The sequence below is a fragment of the Encephalitozoon hellem genome, chromosome VIII (genome assembly GCF_000277815.2).
Source record: "Encephalitozoon hellem ATCC 50504 chromosome VIII, complete sequence".
Taxonomy (NCBI): Eukaryota; Fungi; Microsporidia; family Unikaryonidae; genus Encephalitozoon; species Encephalitozoon hellem.
This window is the reverse complement of record NC_018475.1, coordinates 69,177-89,956: the sequence shown is the minus strand read 5'-3', so window position 1 is coordinate 89,956 and position 20,780 is coordinate 69,177. Positions and strand designations below refer to the sequence as shown.

The 20,780-nt window shown below is 45.8% G+C and overlaps 21 protein-coding genes and 2 non-coding genes across 23 annotated transcripts; 10 read left to right on the top strand and 13 right to left on the bottom strand.

Annotated features, from left to right (window-relative positions):
* Positions 1-58: 58 nt before the first annotated feature.
* EHEL_080910 lies at positions 59-142 on the top strand. Its single transcript is given in 2 exon segments — positions 59-94; positions 107-142. It is a non-coding gene; the product is annotated as a tRNA-Tyr (tRNA).
* Positions 143-186: 44 nt separating this feature from the next.
* Positions 187-259, bottom strand: EHEL_080900. The gene has a single exon. It is a non-coding gene; the product is annotated as a tRNA-Val (tRNA).
* Positions 260-331: 72 nt separating this feature from the next.
* EHEL_080890 (cyclic nucleotide-binding domain-containing protein) lies at positions 332-1,315 on the bottom strand (the record flags this gene model as incomplete). Its single annotated transcript, XM_003887723.1, has 1 exon — positions 332-1,315. The coding sequence occupies one exon, from the start codon at positions 1,313-1,315 to the stop codon at positions 332-334; it is 984 nt and encodes a 327-aa protein (XP_003887772.1).
* An 89-nt stretch (positions 1,316-1,404) lies between these two features.
* Positions 1,405-1,839, top strand: EHEL_080880 (uncharacterized protein; the record flags this gene model as incomplete). The annotated part of the gene is made up of 1 exon (XM_003887722.1): positions 1,405-1,839. One exon carries the CDS (start codon positions 1,405-1,407, stop codon positions 1,837-1,839), a length of 435 nt encoding a protein of 144 aa, XP_003887771.1.
* A 73-nt stretch (positions 1,840-1,912) lies between these two features.
* Positions 1,913-2,788, top strand: EHEL_080870 (uncharacterized protein; the record flags this gene model as incomplete). Its single annotated transcript, XM_003887721.1, has 1 exon — positions 1,913-2,788. One exon carries the CDS (start codon positions 1,913-1,915, stop codon positions 2,786-2,788), a length of 876 nt encoding a protein of 291 aa, XP_003887770.1.
* A 66-nt stretch (positions 2,789-2,854) lies between these two features.
* Positions 2,855-3,376, bottom strand: EHEL_080860 (translation initiation factor 4E; the record flags this gene model as incomplete). Its single annotated transcript, XM_003887720.1, has 1 exon — positions 2,855-3,376. One exon carries the CDS (start codon positions 3,374-3,376, stop codon positions 2,855-2,857), a length of 522 nt encoding a protein of 173 aa, XP_003887769.1.
* An 81-nt stretch (positions 3,377-3,457) lies between these two features.
* On the bottom strand, positions 3,458-4,726 carry EHEL_080850 (kinesin-like protein; the record flags this gene model as incomplete). The annotated part of the gene is made up of 1 exon (XM_003887719.1): positions 3,458-4,726. One exon carries the CDS (start codon positions 4,724-4,726, stop codon positions 3,458-3,460), a length of 1,269 nt encoding a protein of 422 aa, XP_003887768.1.
* An 83-nt stretch (positions 4,727-4,809) lies between these two features.
* EHEL_080840 (endonuclease III) lies at positions 4,810-5,526 on the top strand (the record flags this gene model as incomplete). The annotated part of the gene is made up of 1 exon (XM_003887718.1): positions 4,810-5,526. One exon carries the CDS (start codon positions 4,810-4,812, stop codon positions 5,524-5,526), a length of 717 nt encoding a protein of 238 aa, XP_003887767.1.
* A 31-nt stretch (positions 5,527-5,557) lies between these two features.
* EHEL_080830 (40S ribosomal protein S4) lies at positions 5,558-6,364 on the bottom strand (the record flags this gene model as incomplete). Its single annotated transcript, XM_003887717.1, has 1 exon — positions 5,558-6,364. The coding sequence occupies one exon, from the start codon at positions 6,362-6,364 to the stop codon at positions 5,558-5,560; it is 807 nt and encodes a 268-aa protein (XP_003887766.1).
* Positions 6,365-6,581: 217 nt separating this feature from the next.
* On the top strand, positions 6,582-7,097 carry EHEL_080820 (Ubiquitin-conjugating enzyme E2; the record flags this gene model as incomplete). The annotated part of the gene is made up of 1 exon (XM_003887716.1): positions 6,582-7,097. One exon carries the CDS (start codon positions 6,582-6,584, stop codon positions 7,095-7,097), a length of 516 nt encoding a protein of 171 aa, XP_003887765.1.
* A 29-nt stretch (positions 7,098-7,126) lies between these two features.
* EHEL_080810 (mRNA deadenylase subunit) lies at positions 7,127-7,912 on the bottom strand (the record flags this gene model as incomplete). The annotated part of the gene is made up of 1 exon (XM_003887715.1): positions 7,127-7,912. The coding sequence occupies one exon, from the start codon at positions 7,910-7,912 to the stop codon at positions 7,127-7,129; it is 786 nt and encodes a 261-aa protein (XP_003887764.1).
* A 29-nt stretch (positions 7,913-7,941) lies between these two features.
* Positions 7,942-10,311, bottom strand: EHEL_080800 (uncharacterized protein; the record flags this gene model as incomplete). The annotated part of the gene is made up of 1 exon (XM_003887714.2): positions 7,942-10,311. The coding sequence occupies one exon, from the start codon at positions 10,309-10,311 to the stop codon at positions 7,942-7,944; it is 2,370 nt and encodes a 789-aa protein (XP_003887763.2).
* Positions 10,312-10,483: 172 nt separating this feature from the next.
* Positions 10,484-11,491, top strand: EHEL_080790 (60S ribosomal protein L4; the record flags this gene model as incomplete). Its single annotated transcript, XM_003887713.1, has 1 exon — positions 10,484-11,491. One exon carries the CDS (start codon positions 10,484-10,486, stop codon positions 11,489-11,491), a length of 1,008 nt encoding a protein of 335 aa, XP_003887762.1.
* A 46-nt stretch (positions 11,492-11,537) lies between these two features.
* On the bottom strand, positions 11,538-12,845 carry EHEL_080780 (uncharacterized protein; the record flags this gene model as incomplete). The annotated part of the gene is made up of 1 exon (XM_003887712.2): positions 11,538-12,845. One exon carries the CDS (start codon positions 12,843-12,845, stop codon positions 11,538-11,540), a length of 1,308 nt encoding a protein of 435 aa, XP_003887761.2.
* Positions 12,846-12,961: 116 nt separating this feature from the next.
* EHEL_080770 (signal recognition particle protein Srp19) lies at positions 12,962-13,375 on the top strand (the record flags this gene model as incomplete). Its single annotated transcript, XM_003887711.1, has 1 exon — positions 12,962-13,375. One exon carries the CDS (start codon positions 12,962-12,964, stop codon positions 13,373-13,375), a length of 414 nt encoding a protein of 137 aa, XP_003887760.1.
* A 68-nt stretch (positions 13,376-13,443) lies between these two features.
* EHEL_080760 (uncharacterized protein) lies at positions 13,444-14,265 on the bottom strand (the record flags this gene model as incomplete). Its single annotated transcript, XM_003887710.1, has 1 exon — positions 13,444-14,265. The coding sequence occupies one exon, from the start codon at positions 14,263-14,265 to the stop codon at positions 13,444-13,446; it is 822 nt and encodes a 273-aa protein (XP_003887759.1).
* Positions 14,266-14,372: 107 nt separating this feature from the next.
* On the bottom strand, positions 14,373-15,137 carry EHEL_080750 (uncharacterized protein; the record flags this gene model as incomplete). The annotated part of the gene is made up of 1 exon (XM_003887709.1): positions 14,373-15,137. One exon carries the CDS (start codon positions 15,135-15,137, stop codon positions 14,373-14,375), a length of 765 nt encoding a protein of 254 aa, XP_003887758.1.
* A 23-nt stretch (positions 15,138-15,160) lies between these two features.
* On the bottom strand, positions 15,161-16,072 carry EHEL_080740 (8-oxoguanine DNA glycosylase; the record flags this gene model as incomplete). The annotated part of the gene is made up of 1 exon (XM_003887708.1): positions 15,161-16,072. The coding sequence occupies one exon, from the start codon at positions 16,070-16,072 to the stop codon at positions 15,161-15,163; it is 912 nt and encodes a 303-aa protein (XP_003887757.1).
* Positions 16,073-16,157: 85 nt separating this feature from the next.
* EHEL_080730 (RNA polymerase II subunit Rpb4) lies at positions 16,158-16,523 on the bottom strand (the record flags this gene model as incomplete). Its single annotated transcript, XM_003887707.1, has 1 exon — positions 16,158-16,523. The coding sequence occupies one exon, from the start codon at positions 16,521-16,523 to the stop codon at positions 16,158-16,160; it is 366 nt and encodes a 121-aa protein (XP_003887756.1).
* A 55-nt stretch (positions 16,524-16,578) lies between these two features.
* On the top strand, positions 16,579-18,780 carry EHEL_080720 (ERCC4-type nuclease; the record flags this gene model as incomplete). The annotated part of the gene is made up of 1 exon (XM_003887706.1): positions 16,579-18,780. One exon carries the CDS (start codon positions 16,579-16,581, stop codon positions 18,778-18,780), a length of 2,202 nt encoding a protein of 733 aa, XP_003887755.1.
* Positions 18,773-19,378, top strand: EHEL_080710 (uncharacterized protein; the record flags this gene model as incomplete). The annotated part of the gene is made up of 1 exon (XM_003887705.1): positions 18,773-19,378. The coding sequence occupies one exon, from the start codon at positions 18,773-18,775 to the stop codon at positions 19,376-19,378; it is 606 nt and encodes a 201-aa protein (XP_003887754.1).
* A 34-nt stretch (positions 19,379-19,412) lies between these two features.
* On the top strand, positions 19,413-20,132 carry EHEL_080700 (MRP-like protein; the record flags this gene model as incomplete). Its single annotated transcript, XM_003887704.1, has 1 exon — positions 19,413-20,132. One exon carries the CDS (start codon positions 19,413-19,415, stop codon positions 20,130-20,132), a length of 720 nt encoding a protein of 239 aa, XP_003887753.1.
* Positions 20,133-20,145: 13 nt separating this feature from the next.
* EHEL_080690 (Rab5-like GTPase) lies at positions 20,146-20,739 on the bottom strand (the record flags this gene model as incomplete). Its single annotated transcript, XM_003887703.1, has 1 exon — positions 20,146-20,739. The coding sequence occupies one exon, from the start codon at positions 20,737-20,739 to the stop codon at positions 20,146-20,148; it is 594 nt and encodes a 197-aa protein (XP_003887752.1).
* Between the last annotated feature and the right edge of the window lie 41 nt (positions 20,740-20,780).

Here is a 20,780-nt window from a genome sequence, read left to right as displayed (position 1 = left end):
AAATGTTTTGTATGTGCTGTGGAGTGATTGTGAAGTGCCGTGTGTGCATGGCGTGCAGCTCTCAATAGCTCAGTGGTAGAGCGTTCGACTGTAGAAGTGTGCTGGTATCGAATGGCCGCTGGTTCGACTCCAGCTTGGGAGACTTTTTGCCAAAGAGTTTTATTGCCTCGTTTTTGGCATAAAAGATGCGACCTCCCAGGTTCGAACTGGGGCCCTTCCGCGTGTTAGGCGAACGTGATAACCACTACACTAAGGTTGCTTGCCACCATAGGTATCTGCACACTTCTCTCAACACACACATTCAGACCCTCAACAAAACTTTATTTCTCCATCATAGGTCACGCCTCCGACCCCCGTTAACATGGACCCCATATCTCTGGCTCTCTCTAGATATATGCGCACCCTGTATTGCACTCACCGCAGTAAACCCCTTGCTAATAATCTCCTTTGCCTTGATTCTCCTGGTCTTTCCGTCGTCAATCTCCCCTTCAAATAAACTCATTAGAAACTCAGAATCCTTGACCTCCACCTTGCTTCCCTTTTTGTAATACACAAAGCTCAAGGAACTCAGAATTCCCTCATAGTCCTCCTCCCTAAAAGACGGGAAAACCTTGTGCTCCTTCAGACCCTCCAGGACAATCCTTTTGTTCAGAATCCTGTCCATCATCCTTATTCCAGAAAATGACGTTTGCTCCGCAACCCACACCTTCCCATCGGTAACCGCCTTGACCGTGGCTGTTCTTGGAATGTTATGCAGAAGTGCTATCTCCCCAAAAAGACTTCCTCTCGACAACCTCCTGAGAAGGCTTCCCCCTCTTGTAACCTCAAACTCCCCGCTATCCACAATATACATCTGCGACCCAACATCCTCCTCGTGCATCACAAACGTCCCACACTTGATCTCAATAAGCTCCATCGACTCAATCAGTCTTATCTTCTGCTCGGGATTCATAAACCCAAACGGGATGTCTCCAACAAGAATGTCACTAAGAAACCTCATCGTCTTCTCGTCCTTCGGATAATACTTCAGCTGAAACGTCTCCGGCGTAACCCTTTCAGAATACACCCCACTCCTGCGCGAAGCCCTCCACTCCTCATTGAGCCCTTTCTTGTCGCCCTCCTTCGAGTTCAACTGCAACCTCATCAGCGTCCCATCCTCAACCAGCTTCTCAATGAGTTTGCTAGGATCCTCGGCCTCACAGTCCTCTTTCACAGCCATCTCATAGATACTCTGGACAACATCCGAGTTAACACTAAACTTCAGCTCCCTTAGCTTCTCCTCAATCTTCCTAAAGGCTTCACTGCCTTCACTCATTGAAGGGAGGGTTTTTTGGCTACTTATTCAGGTGACAGCTGCCTTGCAAATCTAAAAGACATTATATTCCATCTTTGGGTAATCCCGATATGAAATTCAATAAACTCCTGGATATACTTAAAGAAAGGTTCGACGTCCAAAAGATGCCGGATGGCACATATGTAGTTTCAAGCGGCGATAGGCGCATCAGGATTCGCGAGGAGGAGCTCCCCGGCCAGTTCAATGTAAACAAACTTCTCCAAGAGCTCGGCACATCCACAGAGCACTTCGGGCACATCGGAAGAGACGACCTGTTTCCAGACACCAGGGAGGTTGACATCGAAAGGATAGGCAGAAGACATCCAAAAGGCTCTTTCATGGACCCAAGCGCCTTTTATCCTCCCTCTAGACAGTCTCCAGAGGACGAGAGTTCAAACCAGCTGATCAAAATAGACCCAATAACTCCTGGAAACAAGAGGGACAGCTTTGAGCCAGATCCAGACCATTACAATCCAGGCGGAAATGGCCGCTTTCCTCCCCATTAAACAATGTGAGCAGAAGCCCTCTATGACGGCCTTGCGTGAATTCTGCTACTTTAGCCGTGAGCTTAGGGCACCCATGTTTCCAATAAACTTTGCAGAGGTCCGGCTCGTAAAGCCAGACGACTTTGTCCTCGACAGGACTATATGCACCGAGGAGGCCACAAAGCCAAAGATCCTTCGGGAGTACACAAAAGAAGAAAAGGCATGCATCCTAAAGAAGCGGATACTTGCGATCGCAGGCAGGAAAGGTGGATGGCCGCAAAAGAAAACATCTAAGAAAGAGTCTGAGTCGATGTGGGACGTAGACCTGTCGAAAGCAGACCAGGGACACTTCGACCAGAGAGGGAACTTCGTTCTCGGGATGCCACAGAATCCATCCTTCTCATGGCTTGTGAAGAAAGAAGAAACCATCCGCGGCCCATTTACCGGGCGGGAGATGAAGGAGAAGATGAGCACTGAAGAGTTGAAGGGCACCAAGATCAGGAGAGACATAGACAAAGGATTTGTGTCCTACGACGACATACTCGCCGACCTTGGCGATTTCCTTTCTTCGGAAAAGCTTGACGAGTACTTCGAAAAGAATGCTGCCATCAAGAAGCCCCTTGAGAAGTCCCAGGAGTTCTTTGAAGACCTTTCTTCATTGTCACTGAAAAGGCATCCAAAGAAGGACCTTGACCGATCGAAGATCCTTGAAGGCTGTGCAAAGTCAAAGAACTATCTCCATTCCAGAAACCCGTCTGTATCCCTCAACTTCATCGAGAAAAGGATCTCCGGCAAATCGTTCTCAGACGCTGTCAAAATAATTTCCAGCGTTGCCGGGTTCAGCAAAGCAGAGTGCGAGGAGTTTCTGAACCTGCTTCTTGATGAGTCAAAACTGTCGATTCTCTCAGACATCTGCCCAGACGGCTTTGTAAAGGTCACATCTGTAACAAGAAAAGGACCCAGAAGATAATCTAATTTAAGAGGTCGTTTGGAGACTGATTAAACAAAGATAACTTTATTAAGATTTCGTTGCACTCTACCTCCTTCCTCCCCATTTTTTCTTTCCTTTGTTGCTGTCCAGCGATTTCTTATGTAAGAAGGAGTAGACAGATAGATTCCCGCCTCCTAGAGCTTCCTGCCACATCTCCTTAATGGTGTCCTGGTTATAATCCTTCCCAAACCAGATGGCCAGCTTGTAGAATGACTGCTTCTCGCTAAGAACACATCCGCACACGTTGTCAACGCTGTTCGATACACAAAACGCCATTGTTTTTTTCCACAGATCCCCGACATTGTCCCTGCCAACAACAGGAACATCCATTATGATCCTTCCTCCATCTATGTTCGCCTCGTCCTCCCACATGGGCTTCACTCCCTTCCTAAACAGATTCATTGTGCACAGCTTCCCAATCCCGACATTCGATATCTCGTCGCAAAGATACAGAAACTCAGGAACCGTCGACACCTCCCCAACAGCCACGAGATCGTCCCCCCAGCTCTTGGCATTGGACTCATCATTGTTATTTTGCCAGAGAACCCATTGCGACGCCAAGTTCATAATAAATCAGGGATCTAAAATATCGGAATTTACAGACATTGGCTAGAAGGCCACACACCCACATTTCAGAACATGCTGTCTTTATTCTTCTCTCTCCCCCATCCGCTTTCTCTTCATACTGCTTTCTTCGCCTTCCCTTTCACTTCCATGCATCGATGCAAAGCACTCGTGGATGTTGAGGAGGAGCTTTCTGCTTTTGTCAAACTCAGCACTGGGCATTTTTCTGGTAACCGCCTCGAGCTCCAGAAGTGTGTTCATGACATCGTCAATCGCATCCTTCATCCTTTTAACGTCGTAATGGTAGGACGGCAGAACCTTGGACTCCTCCTGCATTTGTGTGTCCATCAGAGCAATCCTGGCCTTCAGGCTCTGGTTCTCGCTGTCAAGGGCCTTCAACTTGCTTTTCACCTCTTCCAACTCTCCGTTCACGTCAGAGTTCACAACCGCAAGATTCCTTATCATCTTGGACCTTTGGAGGAAGTTCATCGTATTCACCGTGTCACTCCTGCTTTCGAGAGAAACATTCCCGATAACCGTCAGTTTGCAGTTTCCCCCCAGCGAATCCTTGAGCAGAAAAGTAAGCTTCGACTCTCTGTATCCTATATGGCCGTCCTCTCCGTTGCTCAGCTTGTTGATCACCTTCCCAAGGCACAGAAGCGATCGGTTTATGTTGGCGGCCTCCTTCATCTTGGTCTCCTCTATCTCCCTCTCCCTCAGCCTTTCAGACCCTGCAAGATCAACAAAGCATAGCCTTGATGACTTCGACATCACCCCACCACTGCTCTTGAGATACACAATGAAGATCGAATGGCTCCTGCTACTTTCCTTGTTCATACACGTCGATGAGGTTCTTCTTGTTCTTATTCCCCTGGAATACATCTCCATGCTCTTTTCATAGCTATCAGACTCCACGGTTGACAGATTGTCAACAACCACTCCGCAGAGCGGATCCTCCCTAATCGATAGATTGGCTTCGGGATCAAATAGATCCAGCATCATTTCGTTGTATATCTCAACAAAGGAAAGCGAGATCTTCAGATCCGTGTTTCTGTGTAGGAGACCCAGCGATCTTTGGACAATCCCAATGTTGTGGGCATTTCCCTGTATTGTGTAGGTCTTCCCGCTTCCTGTTTGCCCATATGCAAAAAGAGTGCAGTTGTATCCCTGCATGCATTCCACCAGAAGACTCTTCGATATCTCCTGAAAGACCTCCTGCTGTGTGGAGCCTCGGAAGATTCTATCGAAGGAAAACTTGTTTCCATCTACTATCATCGAATCCCCACTGATCGTAATATCTTCTGGAACAGCCTGTGGTTTAATCCTCAGATACGTTCGGACATTGTCAAGCATTCCTTTCCGGATGGGAAGCGTTGATTTTGGTGTTTTATCGGAAAACATGTGGAGAATGACCCATTCTTAGCCAAGAAGAGATTATGAAAAAAGCCTCCAAGAAAGAGATGGAAAGGTCCTTAGAGCTATACTTTGAGATCAAGAGGCAAAGAGAGGGTATTGTATCTCCCGTGGATACAATGGGGTGCTTTATCGCCCCGTCTTGCCATACAGAGGAAGAGAGGAGATTCCGTATCCTGGTCTCCCTCCTCTTGTCCTCCCAGACGAAGGATGAGGTGACACATGAGGCTACCGAAAGGCTGAGGAGGTTTCTTCCGGAAAACACTGCTGCCGATGGAGACACCCATAACGGCCTAACCATAGAAAACGTAATAAACTCAAGTGCCGAGCACATCAACGAGTGCATCAAGAGGGTGGGATTCCATAACAGAAAGGCAGAGAACTTGAAAAAGATTGCAGAGATCCTGAAGAAGAAGGGCCTTCCGGAGAATATGGAGGACTTGACCTCACTGCCCGGGGTTGGAAACAAGATGGCCATCCTGTACATGAACCATGCATGCAACAAGGTTGTTGGGATAAGTGTGGACACCCATGTGCACAGAATATCAAACAGAATAGGGTTGGTCAAAACCAAGGACGTTGAAAGCACCAGGAAAGAGCTGGAAAAGATTGTTCCGAAAAGAGAGTGGGGATCAATAAACAGGACCCTGGTTGGGTATGGGCAAACGATATGCGTTGCAAAAAGACCCAGGTGTAAAGAGTGCTGCATCAGGGGTGAGTGTCCGAGCAGTCTCTTTTGATGGAGAGGATCAACGTAAAGGAAGAAACATTTTATTCGGTAACTTCGTTTGCTGATGTATCAATCATTTCTCCTAGCTGAGCATTGATCTTCTCGAGCTCAGAAAGCCTTATCCCCTTTTCGCTTGGAAGAGTTATCAAGATATTCTCGGAAGACTCTCCAATTATTATGCAGCTCTTGCTTGTACAGGAAAACGTGTTCCCTGCAAAGTCAGTCATAACATAAACCGTGTCCTTTCCTTGAACTTCAATTGTATTTATAATTCCAATGCGTCCTCTAGCCTTTCCCCTTGACACAAACACAATCTTGTCGACACCAGGCGCAATATACTCAATCACTTTGGATGTCTCATTCGAGATCTTTATCGTGTATTCCTGCTCGATGGCTGGATCACAGAAGCGAATGCTCAGCCCGCAGCTGGAAACAACATAAGGGATCCCCTGGTATTTGTACTTCTTTGTAACCTTTGCCAGGCGGTACTTCGCCTCCTCAGAGTTTATCCTGTGGAGATGGAACTTCTTCTGCACGTTGTATAGGACCCTGAAGTGCTCCCCAGTCTTCTCAATAGATATCACGTCAAACAGCCCAACAGGGAAGTGTGAGTTTGTTCTAGCCTTTCCGTTCACCTTGATATTCTTTCCCTTCAGGATAATTGCAAGCTCCTTGGAGTTACTTGCATACTTAAGGAATCTTGAAATCAGATATCCAAGGGGGATGCATTCCGTCTTCCTGTGCGGCCCACTGGCAGGCATCAGCGCAAACGTCCCTCCCTGCTTGTCCAGCATCCATGACTTTGGTGCAGTCTTTCGCTTCAGATGATCGCGGTGTCCAGTCGACATTTTCAGGGCAAATTTTTTTTGACTTCAAAAACAGGCCTATTAGCTACAAGAAACCGCAAGCCCAATTGAATTCCCCTCAGAAAGCCAAATGTTTCATTCTTATATAAATTTCCTATTCCAGCCTGATGTCTCGCCATCAAATCGATTGCAAGTGTTTCTGAAACCTGTTGCATAAAAATCCGATCCTGCCACAATAAAGTCAGATAAGAATATAGACATGGTCAAGCTGAATCCAAGGATAAAGAACGAGATCCAGAAGCTTTATAACGCAAACTATGAAGTCAGGATGATCGAGGGAAAGCACACGCAAATGGAGGTCCTGATAAACGGCCCAGAGGACTCCCCATACAGCGGCGCAAAGTACATCATCAACATACTTCTTCCTGACAACTATCCATTCAAAAGCCCCTCAATAGGATTCACAACTAGAATATTCCATCCAAACGTCGACGAGGCAAGCGGATCAATATGCCTCGACGTCCTCAACCAGATATGGTCTCCAATATACGACCTGCTCAACATCGTCGACATCCTTCTCCCTCAGCTCTTGTCCTATCCCAATGCTGCAGACCCTTTGAATTGCGAAGCCGGCTCAATGTATCTGACAAATAGAGAGAAGTATAACGAGGTTGTCAGGAGTTATGTCAAGAAGTATGCAATCCCTATAACAAAGGAAAAGATAGATGTAGAAACAAACAACAATCTGAGTGATGAAGAAAGCTTGGGCTTTTAATAAACCAGTTCGCTAGAACTTATACAGTTTTAGGGGGTGTCCTTGACCTCAATACCGAACAACTTACACATAAACTCCTTTCCTATGCTTTTGTTGAAAAGGACCTCTCTAGTTTTGAAGAACGCATGCGATGTCAGGAGCGCATCACTGCCTGCCTGGTGCTGGATCCCGTCCCGGACAAGCCCAAGGTCGTTGGATATCTCTTGCAGCCCCTTCTTCAAATACTTGCTGTTCTGCACAAGAAACTTTATGTCGTAGAAGTCCGGAAACAGGGCTGCAAGGAATCTGTAGAAGTCCTCTTCTCTTTCCGGAAGAGGGTTGCATGTCAGGATCTTTATGAGGTATCCAAAGTCATAAGCAGAGTGGAAAGAGACCCACACGACATCCGGAGACATCACAAGCCCAGACGTCATCAGCACTTCTCCAAACTCCTCCACCTTGATTCCCCTCCTCTCGTGCTCCTTAAAGTCTATTCTTGCTTGAATGAGAAGATCAATCGACTCCTGTGCATACATGTCCGTTTCAAGGCTAAATGCAAAGTTGAACTGCCATGTGTTTATGGGGCACGGCCTGTTGCCCTGGCCATCGCTCAGAGATATCCCTAGCTGGATAATGTTCAGTATGTCCACATTGCATCTTAGTTGTTGGTATGCAAACGAGGAGGGCGACTTGAAACTTCCAATCGGCTTGGCAACAACACCAGGAAACTCGGTATCCATGCTTATGTAGTTATACCTATTTATTAGCTGGGATATCTTCTTCATCTCCCCGTGGAGATTGTCCTTCCATACATTAAGTATCTGGCCTTCACTCATCAGGGGCAATAAATAAAACAGATGAGGACTTACGCAGAAGACGAATCCGCTCTGCTGCTCCCAATAATGTCCTTGAATATTTGCATTGTGCTGTTTCTTTTGCATATAAGATACAGGTTGAATTGTACAAGCCTCCGGAGCTCAACATCAGATGTCCCCAGAGCATCCATGTAAAAACTCTCTGCAAGGCCAGGAAACCCAAAGAATTGGTAGGCCTTTCCAATGTTGTACGAAATCACATATGCATCTTCTCCCTCGGACCTTTCTTTCAGCTTCTTGAGGATGGATATTCCTTTCTTTATAAACATGTTTCTGTCGCTCACTCTTCTTGACTTCGAATGGATGAGGAACATGGATGCAAGGATTATGCTCTCCGATGTGCTTCCCTCCATTTCAAGAGAAGACATCATCTCTACTGTCTTTGATTGTAGAAGATTCGGAATGTGGGAGTTCAGGAATAGGAAGTGCGTCACGCCCGTGGTTTTCCTTCTTGGCACATCCTCCTTGTACTCCGGGCACAGGGCTCCTCCATGGCTGTTTGCATTTTCCTTTTCCTCCTTCGTTTCATTCTCCAATGACTCAGAAGACAGCTCGTCCTCTAGGCTTGGGCAGATTCTAAGCTTTCTTCTGCATACCCTTTGAAGATACTTCTGGAAGTACGAAAAGTCATTGCTCTTTTGGAAGCTCATAAAGAAGTTGCTGAAATAGAACAGCAGATAAGAGTATGAGTAGTTTCCTGTATGGCAAATCGCACTTCTTACCAGGGAGATGAAGTCACCAAACTCTCCAAACATTAAGGATGCCTTCAGGCCCATGAAAACAAGTTTGCAGGTGATGTCACTTCTGTGTCTAAAGATATATGCCTCCAACGACCTGAACAATAACGACATCGCCTCGGAGGTGCAGGAGACAGAGAGAAGAGAAAATATTTGTGCAGAGATGACATCAAACCATTCATCAACGCTCAGCCCATGTAGATCGACAAATCTGAATCCCTCGGAGGTTCCTTCTTTCATGGCCTTTTCCTCATTTCTTATCTCAAGCACTCCTGCATGCCTTTGCCTATATGGCCTTAGCCCAGTGGATGCTTTTTTCTTTCTCCTCTCAAAGATAAACCTATTCTTTAGGAAGTCATCCACCAGGGCTCTGTTAGACTCAATGAACTTTCCGCAGTCGTTCCTGACAACCCTGGTGCTTTCGTAAAGAGACCTTATGTTCATGCACATCTCCGGAGAATATGCGCATCCTTTTTTGCTCCTTCCATCGACAATATCAATGAGCCGTGCAATCGTCTCATACTTCTTAGCCATCTCATGGTTTCCTTGCTTCGTGTATATCGAATGGATACGCGACTTAACGTCGTCATTGGCAGGATTGGTTTCAAGCACCAGTTTGTAGTATAGAAGCGCTTCGTCATACTTCCCCTTGTCGTCGAGCATTTTCCCCAGCTTCCAGTACACAAACTCCCTCTGGCCACTGAAGCTGTTCTTTATCCTGCCTAGCAACTTTGTCACCTCGTCAATCATGTCGTTTTCTATAAGCAGATCAACAAGATGCCTCAGAAGGCCAATGTCAGTGATCTTAGACCATACCTCCTCGTTCTCAAGAAACGCATCAATCCGCTCTTCTATGTTTCCGTCCTTCCTATCATGCAGGCACGCCATTATGTATATCACTCTCAGCTTTATGCAAAGCTCAACATTTCTCTTGAGTAGATATCTGTCAAACACCATCTTCATGTCAACAAAGTCAAAAGCCTCGTACTTCAGAATTATTAGTCGCCTAATGTAATGGTCCGAGCATGAATCTTCGTTTTTTTTGAGATAGTTAAGTAGCTTCTTTGCAAGCCGTGCAAGTCGGGCTTTGTGTGTTATATTTCTGTGTATGACGTCGAAGATGCCATCGTCGACACCGTCAAACTCAAACAGCTCTATCCTACAGCCTATCTCCTTGAACTTGTCGTTCCCATAAAGCCCCATCTTCTCCACAACCATCTCCCTTTTGTTTCCCTTCCTCTGCAGAACCTCGATGAAGTAGATTCTTTCTCTGTTGTATCCAAGCTGCCGTGAATAGTCGTAGAGCTTTCTCCAAAGCCCGTAGTTGTTTTTCTGGAGATGTGCAGCAACAAAGAAGCAGTAGTATGCTTTTGGTATTTCGCCCTTCTCCTCAAAAATAAGTCCAAGAGTGAAGTATGGATGCGGGTTTCTCGGCATAAGGCAGATCGCCTCCTTGAGCATTTCCACACACTTCCCAAGCTCGTTTCTGACATACAGATTGTTTGCCAGTGTTATCAAGCTTTTCGCCTTGATGGTTCTTTGCGAGCCTTTCGACGAGGATCTCCTTCGTGTTCTTCTCATGAGCCACTCCTCTTCTCCATTCAGCCATCCCACATAAGTCATGAGCTGGGGGGATGGCTTCAAAGGCATTAAATCCGAACGGGCCTGCAGACGGAAAGAAGACACACACGATGCAAGACATGAGAGCTGCCCAAACGGCCTGCAGCCAAGAACGGGAGCAGGCCTCTGTTTGAAAATCTTAGGATTTAAAAAAAATTTGCTCTGGGGGCTTGAAATGAAGCAACAGATCAACTGCTACGAAGTTGACGGGGTGACTGTGAAGAAGACCTTGGACCTTCCTGAGGTTTTCTCTGTGCCTGTGAGGCAAGATCTCGTACTGAAGACCTACTCTTTGTACAGGATGAAGACCCGACAGCCATATGCGGTGTCGAAGTATGCAGGTATGCAGCACTCTGCAGAGTCGTGGGGAACTGGAAGAGCGATTGCCCGTGTGCCTCGGGTGAAGGGAGGAGGAACAAGAAGGGCAGGACAGGGAGCGTTTGCAAACTTCTGCCGTAAGGGAAGGATGGCACATCCCACGAAGACTCACAGGAGATGGGCCAGGAAGGTTGTGGAGAACACCAAGAGGATAGCTGAAGCGATGGCGGTTGCAGCATCTGCACAGACATCTCTTGTTGAGGCAAGGGGACACAGGATATCTGGTGTGAAGATGCTTCCGATTATTGTTTCCGACGGCATTAGAGATGTCAAGAAGACCAAGGATGCACTGCAGATTCTCAAGGACTTGAACATGAAGGAGGAATTGAAGAGAGTGGAGAACAGCAGAGGGATCCGCTGTGGTAAGGGAAAGATGAGGAACAGAAGATACACACAGAGGAAAGGGATACTAATTGTCCATGGAGAGTCTTCTGAGCTGCTTGCATTCAGAAACATCCGTGGTGTTGACCAGATGAGCATTGATAACTTGGATCTCCTTGAGCTTGCACCTGGAGGAATGCCTGGAAGGCTTATTATTTGGACGGAAAGTGCATTTGAGAAGCTGGACAAGATCTTTGGAGGAGTTGAGAGGGAGGCAGAGCTTACACCTGGATTCAAGCTTCCGAACAAGATTGTGACCCACGATGACCTTGAAGAACTGTTCTACAGTGACGCTGTGCAGTCGATTCTCGATGAGCCTCTGTTTGTAGGAAGAACGGAGCTTAAGCTAAGTGACGAGGAGATGGAGGAGAGGCTGAGGTTCATTAAGAAGTTCGATGCATCTGCAATAAGATCTACTAATTAAACGATCTTCTTTATTTCTATAACCTCAAGGCTATATGGGAATATGTTTATTTACAAAGATGGGTCTTGCCTTCCATGGCAAACCCGATTATGAATAGCACATATATTGCTATGAGTGTATATCCAAGATCTTTTGTCAGCTTGTGGTGTCTAAGGAGGTAGTTCACAAAGATGACCTTAATCTCTGCAAGTATGAATACATACGAAAAGTATACGAAGGGGGCGTTTGAAATATTATGAGATTGTGCATATGCACCGGTTTTCCCCAGGAGCAGCTTGGCAACTGGGAAGAAGAGAAGAGTGTTATACATGTGTGTGTAGAGAATGGAGCAAGACGACACGATCAGCATTTCGTTTCCGGTGTAACTAAGACAGGTTACAATCTCTGTTAGATTGCATTGCAGCGAAAGAAATGTTCCCGAAAGAAACTGGGCGCCTAGCCCCGTTGCATTGCTTATGTGCATTGACAAGCTCACAAAGCTTTCCATTATTATCGAGAAAAAGAGTATGGAGGCAGCCAAGCTGTACAGGCATGAGAGTGTGGAAAGGATCCTCTTTCTTGCCATCATGTACAAAAGCAGGCCCAGAAGAAAGGAGCATGCAAGAGAAAGGAGAAGCTCAAAGCGCCTCATGTCCATGCGGAGGTACATCGCCCCGATTAGGAAATTGATTACTGGAGAAAGTACTATGGTATATGGTGTTTTCTTCGAGGACGATGGAGATATGTGGGAAGGGTCCAGGAAGAGTAGGTTGAATATGAGCCTGAACGGATACAATGTAAGCGATGGTGACGGAGGCTGCGCGTGGGAAGAGATGACTTCTTCGTCGCTGCTGTTCGATACTTGCGAAATGTATGGGGGGAGGGAGAAGGTATTAAACAAAAATGTAGAGAACACTCCCAGAGCCATAAGAGGGACGGTCAGGGCATCTGTTGCATTTGAGAACATGATCAGCAGTAGCAGGTGCGAGGCTTCGAGAAAGAGAATGTCCTTATAGAAGCTTATGTGGTGAACGAAGCAGTTTGTCTTAGCAAGTATCAGCACAAGGGCAAGAGATATTGCCATCGAAATTTGTGTTGTGCCTGAAATAGCGGATGCAAACACTTGTATGGAAGAGTTTCTGTATAGATTGACCATCAGGATTATCTTTGGGATGCTATTCAGAAAACACAAGACAAGAGCCTGGATAAAGATGTTCCTTATTTTCTTTGTGATGTGTTTCATGATCTTGACATGGTACTCACGAGTATAGAAGATGTTAAGAAATGTCAAGGCTGCAAACCAGAAAACGATGTATATTATCGTATGTGGTGCCGATGACACTTCAAAGAAGAGTTCCAATGGCTTCGACAACATTAAAGGGTATAAACAAAGCAGATTTATGGGATAGGTAGGTAATGTGTAAGGTTGGGGATGTGATGGGCGCGGCTGAAGCAGAGATGTGATATATTTTTCTGGAAAATTTCCCCTTGATGGAGACCGAGTACTTCTGCCTGTATCCTATATACATGGATTCGACAAAGTCACTTTCCGAGGGGAGAAAATACAGGAAGGAGATCTGTGTACAAAAGCCAAGATACCATGAGATCAAGAATGCTCTCGAAAAGCTTGAAATCGGGTATGTTGATGAAGCGTCAAAGAAGCACCCAGGCGATTTCTTCAACAGCGGAAGGTTCCGAATAAAGAAGGAGTATGGAAAGATGTTCGTTATTGAGGGGGTGAGCCAAACAATTACAGAGATGAGGTCCAGCTCAAGAGGCGGCGAGAGTCCTTCTACAGAGCGGCAAGCCAATGGAAAGGCTGTGCGAGGGGTTATTCAAAATGGCGTGTATGTTGAGAATAAGCTTAATCTTGTCAGGAAGAAGAAGTCGAAGAAGAAAAAATAAATGCATTCTTCAAACCTATGTCATTCGGAGGAGCTTGTATTGATCAACATGGCTTTAATTAACGGGCCTCAGCTAAATCTGTTTTTTCTAAAGTTGAATATCGACGAGAAACCCTCGGGGGACTCGAAAAGCAGGACATAGAGGATTAGGAAGAGGATTGAAAAGAGGAGGGTCATCGAAAGAGGTGCCATTGCAACAACAAACGCCTCTTTAGACCCAAGAAGTATACACATTCCAAAGATAACCAATATCGTCCCTATGTTTGTGTAGAGTATAATCTTAAGCCCAAACTTGTCATCATGATAGTTTTCAAGGAGATCTTCAGAAATCACCACAGGGCTTTCCATTTGCTCAAGCCTGTGGATAAAGTATCCTTCCTCAACAAGGTTCTTGGCAAAATATCTTCTGATCGATGGGTCAAAGAGAAGGTCTTCATCATTGGCAAAGTATTCTGCTTTGATCACCACTTCGTTGCTGCAAGTGCGCTCGCCCAAATGTCTTGGCTTCGCTATACTGGACAAAGCTTCCGGCGTTATTTTGTAATAAAAAACCTTCCCAGTAATCCTAAGGTTGTTTATTGGATTCTTGGCTGATACTCTGTACAGAAAGTTATTGTTACCCTCAACACAGAAGAGAATCCGGTTCAGCTCAATTGCAGAGTAGTAGCTTCTGAAAACAGATTCCGTCAGGGGGTCTCTTGTGGTAACCTCTGCAATTATGAAGTCTCTTCCTTCTTTCATGTGTGAGACGATCAGGTTTTTGAATTTCTCTAAAGTAAAAACCTCCACCGTCTCTGTATCAAGGCTGGATGAAGGCAGATCTCCCGCATCGCCGTTAAATATAACCTTAGAGCAGCCCCTCAGCACCACATCCAGCACATCATTATCCATTGGACTGGCCTCATAAACAAACTACCTTTATAGTATAGTGTTTCAGAATTCCAATCCAGATATCAAATCATTTTCCTTGATGAGTCAGCTTGTGGAGAGGTGAGTGGTTAGCCCAAGAAATCCCTGTATTTGCTGATAATGCTCCTGCATACACTGCCTGCCTCCCTTATTTCTCTCTTGGTCTTTGCTACTATTTGGATGTACGTGGGCTCGTTAGCCTCCTCTCCAAAACATGGTTCTATATACTCAGAAAGTCTTCCCCGGATGTTGATCTCCACAGGCTTATCAATGCTAATAGCTTCTATATCCTTACGAATCTCACTCATCTTCTCGCCCAGTTCACTGTCTATAATAATCCTGTGCGAGCGGCACCTGACTCCGTTCCTGTAGACATATCTTCCAGAGGCCCCAGATGAATCCCATGGAAACGCAGGCATCTCCTTGATTATCGACGGAATCCTGCCAATTGCCTCGTGAAGCATTTCAGGCGTCTCTGCAGAAACCTCATACACCAATGCATCCTCATCATCCGTGTCTCCGTTCAGCTCCTCAGGCCTATAGCTTCCCTTCACAAGAATCTCTACCCCCAGCTCCTCTTCTATCATCATTACTACACTGTTGCGTGTCAGCACATACGGCCGCTTCGTTTTTCCAATGTTGAAAAGGGCCCTGTACTTATAGTCCTTGACTCTCTTCTTCACTTGCCTTCTGAAGTTTAGATCGTAGCCTCCAACCCCGTTTTCCTCCGCACTCAGAGAAACCTTCCCAGCATCCACAGGCTTGACATCCATGGCCTCGATGGCTTTCTTAGCTCTCTTCACCTCCTCCTGAGGCTCATCAGAATAATCCTCCTTGTCCATATCCCATTTCATCAAGGGGATTCCACATCTTCTTTTCATTCAATGTCGTCAAAGCTGTCCAGAGAACGCCTTAAGAGTTCCAGCCTTTGCTTGGGCTTCTTCCTCCTTAGATCAACCATTCCTTTGAATATATAGAGCTGTGCAATCCCCGCATATTCTCCAAATCTTCTCCTGTATAGCTCTTGTATGGTCCCGTACATCTTTCGGGACAGCCGCTTCTCATTGATTCCAAACACTTTCCTGGAATGATTGAAAATGTGTGTGTCAATGGGGACAACACTCAAGTCCCCAGCGCCTATCAATAAAATGCAGTCTGCTATCTTATATCCAATCCCCTTGATAGACACCATCATCTCCCTGATCTCAGACGTCCGTTGGTAGTCCAGGCGGTTCCCAAGGAGGTACCTTGCTGCATTACATATATATGAAGATCTGTATCCAAACCCGTTGGACCTCAGCTCATCCTCAATATCCACCAGCTTCTCTACACTTGGAAAGTAGTAGAAGTCAACACCCTTGTACCTCGTGATAAACTCTCCCTTCGAATAGAGAAACCCAACCATTCGGGTTATCCTGCTAATATTATTGTTCGATGAACAGATGAATGAAAATATCGTCGGAACCAGGCTATATCTGAGGGCCCTCAGACCAACCAGCAGATTACTGGGGTCAAGTTTCCATCTCAGGAGTAGGGGGCAGAGCTCAACATCCAATGTGAAGAAGTTGGAAATCTCCGCCTCAACTTCCTCTTGAGTCTTGTCTCCATCAAGCACTTTGTAAAGAACCCTGTCTCCATCCTGAAGAAAGCTCACAAGACACGTCCCAAGAACCCCGGTGTACTCCTTCTTATCTGTCTGCCGAAACGAAAACACTTGTCCGCTAAACAGGCTTTTTTCCAAGTCGATAACTTCCTTGGTGTAAAGAGGCACCCAAGCCCCGTCTTTCATGGGTTGTCTGCACGGCTGATGATTTAGATGTACTACTAATCTGAGGCTCAAAGATTTAATAACGACACCTCCCATTCTTAAAGTCTCATAGGGCCAGCTGCTGTATCTTTTCCACAGCTTGCTCAACAACATCGTCACCCTTTGATTCCAGAGATGGAACAAGAGACTTCGCCTCCTCAACAGACTGAGGAAACAAAGATCCAAACAAAGCTATCTCGAGTTCGCTGAAGCCCAGTGCAGAAAGGGTTGTGCGAAGATCCTCGGCAACAGACTTGTCTTTGATCCTGCAGAACTCATCGAGATATCCCAGTGTTGACCTAAATATCTTCGATGCATTTGATCTGAAATCTGCCCTGAATCTTTCTTTCTGTCCCTCGAGTAAATACCTTGCCTCGGCCAGTGTGACTGGGTGCGAATCCTTCATATCTTCATCACACTTGTCACTATCCATTGGTTCAGGGCTTCAAAATATCTTCCTCTTCAGTACACAATCTCCCGATCCCAAAATGCTTCTGGAATATGAAGAGGAAGCCCTCCGAGAGTGCGAAGGCCAAAGCTGCCTCCTTGTGATGGGGGGAGGCCTGAATATCCAAGGAATTATTCGGGAGATGATAAAGCAATATCTGCATAAGAATAGCCTTGTGCTTCTGGTGAATTTCAGTAGCGAGGACGAGTCTCTGCTCCTAAGAATGGAATCGCCTTTCCTTCAGGACATAAGATCCTTGCACAAGACAAAGAGAAGGGAAAAGTATCGGCACGGAGGCGTGTTCATTGCAAGCAACAGTGTGTTTCTTGCTGACATGATTGACGGGGTAGTCGATGTCGAGAAGGTTGATGCCATTCTTGTCAACAATGTTGAGGCCATCACAGAGACATCGTCAGAGTCATTCATTGCTCACTTTTTCAGGTCCAGGAACAAGACGGGTGTTATAAGAGGGTTTTCAGAATCGCCAGTCCCTCTATCTCTCGGGTTCTCTCCACTAGACAGGAAAATGAAGAGTCTGAAGCTGACAAGGGCCGTTTTCTTTCCACGTTTCCATTTCCTGGTGGAGAAGTCTTTGAGGAGGGATATAGATGTCGCTGAGATCAAGTTCAAAATGTCAGAAAGAGGGAGCCAGCTTCAGGTTATTCTCCTGGAGATAATCAATAACCTCCTTCGTATAGTGTTCAAGGGGCCTAGTAGGGAAGAGGTGGATGCTGAGACCATTATATTTGGAAGTGTGCACAAAATATTCAGGCAGATGAACATTTCGAACAGTAGGATAATGGAGGATCTCTATGACATACGGGGACTTATCTTTCTATTATTCTCCTGCGATCCGGGAACATTTTATGAGTATGTCAAGGAAATTGTAAAGAAGCAGATTGAGCTAGGAAAGGATGGCACATGGATCAACCTATCGATCTCGCATGTTCTGATTGATGAATCGCGGGAATACTTTGAAGAGGCCGTTGAGAAGGCTAGGGATCTAGCCGGGGGAGACAAAAAAAGGAGGAAGGCCGGGACGGAGAAAGATGAGCTGGGAGATCTGCCTGGATTTAGCAATGAAAGGCCAAGAACCTTCTATACCTTGAACCCGAAGATAAAGAAATTGGTGGAAATTCTGCAAGAGATGAAAGAGGCTTCGTCTGTAGTCTTGGTTTCCAGCCGCGGAGTGAAGAATATGGTGACAAAAATTCTTGTTGCATTTGGTCTTGTTTCTGGAGAGTGTATTGAGATCCAGGAGGGGGCGGTAAAGGTTATGACACATTACGAATTCAAGTATTACGAAGAGAGCTATGAAAGTGCTATCTTTGTGGAGTCTGGACAAGACAGTGTTAGGAAGATAGAGAGATATGGAGTGGTGCATCCTGTCAAAGTATTCTTCCTGATGCATTCTGAGTCTTTGGAGGAGCAGAGGTATCTGAGCGAGATAAGAAGAGAAAAGACATCCTTTGAGAAGCTTATAGAGGAGAGAGCAAGGCTTCCTCTACGATTAGACGATGCGGAGGATGTGATTGACCTGGAAGAAAACGAGTCTGGGGATGGCGCCTATACAGTTGTGATTGACTCAAGAGAGTTAAGGGCTGAGCTTCCCTTCTTCCTGTTCAAAGCAAGGAACAAGATATGCATTTCCACCCTACCGATTGGAGATTATTTGATAAGTCCTACGGTCTGTATCGAAAGGAAATCCATTCCTGACTTTACATCGTCCTTGAACACAGGTAGGCTCTACCTGCAGGCGAGTATGATGTGCTACAGATATCCCAATCCGATTCTTCTTCTTGAGTTTGATGGGCGTCCGTGTTTATCTGACCACTATCGGTACGACCAGGACACGTTCAAGAACAGCATTGCAGCAAAGCTTGCCCTACTCCTGTTTAACTTTGGGACGCTTCGCATCATCTGGTCTGAGTCGAGGCTGTTTTCTGCGAAGGTTATAAGAGACCTACAGAAGAAGGAGGACATGCCGAGTATTTCCGAGGGATCAAAGATGGATCCTGTACTCCGTGAAATACTGCTTAGCATTCCCGGGATAACACAGTTTAATATCCTAAAGGTTAGAAGGTATTTTAAGAATCTGAAAGATCTTGTGTTTTGCACGATAGAGCGCCTTGAGCTAGTCTTAGGAAAAGAGAATTCTATCCTTGTTCATGGCTTCTTCGGGCAGGAGACCAGGAGGGGGAATAAAACAAACGATGGGGCAGGGGAAGGAATCGATGGATGAGATATTTATAGGAAGGCCTTCCAAGAGGGAGATAGAGATGTATCTCTTGAACAAAGAATATTCGCTGCTGAACAACATCAAGCTTCGGAAAGACATACTGAGCAGTCGGAAGACATTTTCGAGGAACAAGGTTGAGCTGAAGCCTGAGTTTATAGGAGAAAGAAGGTCGTGCGAGAACGATCTTGGCGATGCTGTGAATGGCACCAATAAAAGGAGAAAGGCATCGATAGGATATCGGATAAGAAGTGGGAGGGTGGTGCTAACTGAAAAAGACTCCAACTCGAAGGCGAAAAAGAAGAAAGACATGAAGGTTAAAAAAATTACTGAAAGGAACACTATAAGGAACTCTGGATACAGGTACATTACTCTTGTATTTGATGGGAATAACGAAAGCCCGAAGCCTATAGATAAGCGGCATCGGAGGAGGGTCAGGTTCAGCGACTCTGTGCATTTGAGCGTCCATAACAGTGGGGAGCCATCTTCGATACTGCTTCCCGAGACCAAGCCGAGGAAGTTACCGAAGATACAAAGAAAAGAAAGGGTCTTTGTAGAAAGCCTGGCCTTATCGACTGAGGTTGAGTCTGAAGAATCTGAATGACGGTGTGATCTGTATGGAAAGAGTAACCCCTGGGATGACTATGATAGCTGTTATGAGTGGCAAGGGCGGAGTCGGGAAGAGCTCAATCTCGATAATGCTTAGTACGATGATGTCTGAGAGGAAGAAGACGTTGCTCTTGGACTTTGACTTGTGTGGGCCAAGCATAGCCGGCGGACTTGGAGTCAGAGAAAGCATCTACAAAGGAGAAAAGGGATTGGTTCCAGTAAAGGTGACTGAAAACTTGTATATGCTTTCAATGGCGCTGCTTATGAAGGACAATGACTCTGTCATATGGAGAGGCCCAAAAAAGATATCTGTTCTGTCAATGTTTTATGAATCCATTGATGGGTTTGAGAATGTGATTATTGACATGCCACCTGGGATATCTGAGGAGCACGAGTTCCTGGTTGGGAAGGATGCATGTGCTTTGATTGTCACCACGCCCCAGAATGTATCTCTCGAAGACTCCTCAAGAGCCATCAACTTTTGTATCTCGAGCGGAATTAGGGTTTCTGGGCTGATTGAAAACATGAGCGGGTACCGCTGTGAATGCTGTGGAAGCTTGACAAATATACTTGGGTCTAGGGGTGGAGAAAGGCTTTCCAAGGAGATGGAGGTTCCTTTTGTATGTAGACTACCTATAGATCCTCTATTATGCGAGGCATTGGACGAGGGAAGATTCGTAGAGAAATGCGAATCGATAGACACCTACGTGGGATTCAGAAAGTCTGTTTTGGAGATAGTGAACATTTGAAAGCTAATAAAGATCAGCAGCAAAGATATTTTATATAATCGTCTTTTAGTCTGAATCCTCTTACTTTCTTTTTGACCTCTTCTTTGGGAACTCTTTCTGCAATGGCGTTGAATATCTCTGCTATGCCCTTACCCGTCTTTGCACTTGATTCGAAAAACAGCAGGTTGTGGCTGTCTGCATACTCCTTCCCTTGCTGATATTCTACCCTTCTGTCGCTTTCCAGATCAGACTTGTTCCCGATCAAAACCTTTATGAACTCCTTGGGCTTCTCAAAGCCAAGCTCTTCAACCCATCTTTTTGCAGTCTCGAAGCTTTCTGCAGAAGTTATGTCGTAGACTATCAAGGCCACCTGTGCCCCGCGATAGTACATCGGAATCAAGCTATTGTATCTTTCCTGCCCTGCGGTATCCCATATCTCAAACTTAATACTTCCTTCTTGGGTGAAAACAGTCTTTGTCAGAAAGGATGCACCTATTGTGCTTTCCTCGTTGGGATTGAACTCTCCCTTGACATACTTAAGGACCAGGCTGCTCTTTCCCACAGAGTAGTACCCAAGAACCACAACCTTGAATGTATAGGTTTTCATGTTCTCCTTGAGACCGGGCATTTTTTGTTTACCATAAAGCTTCTTTTATTGCTGGATGTTTC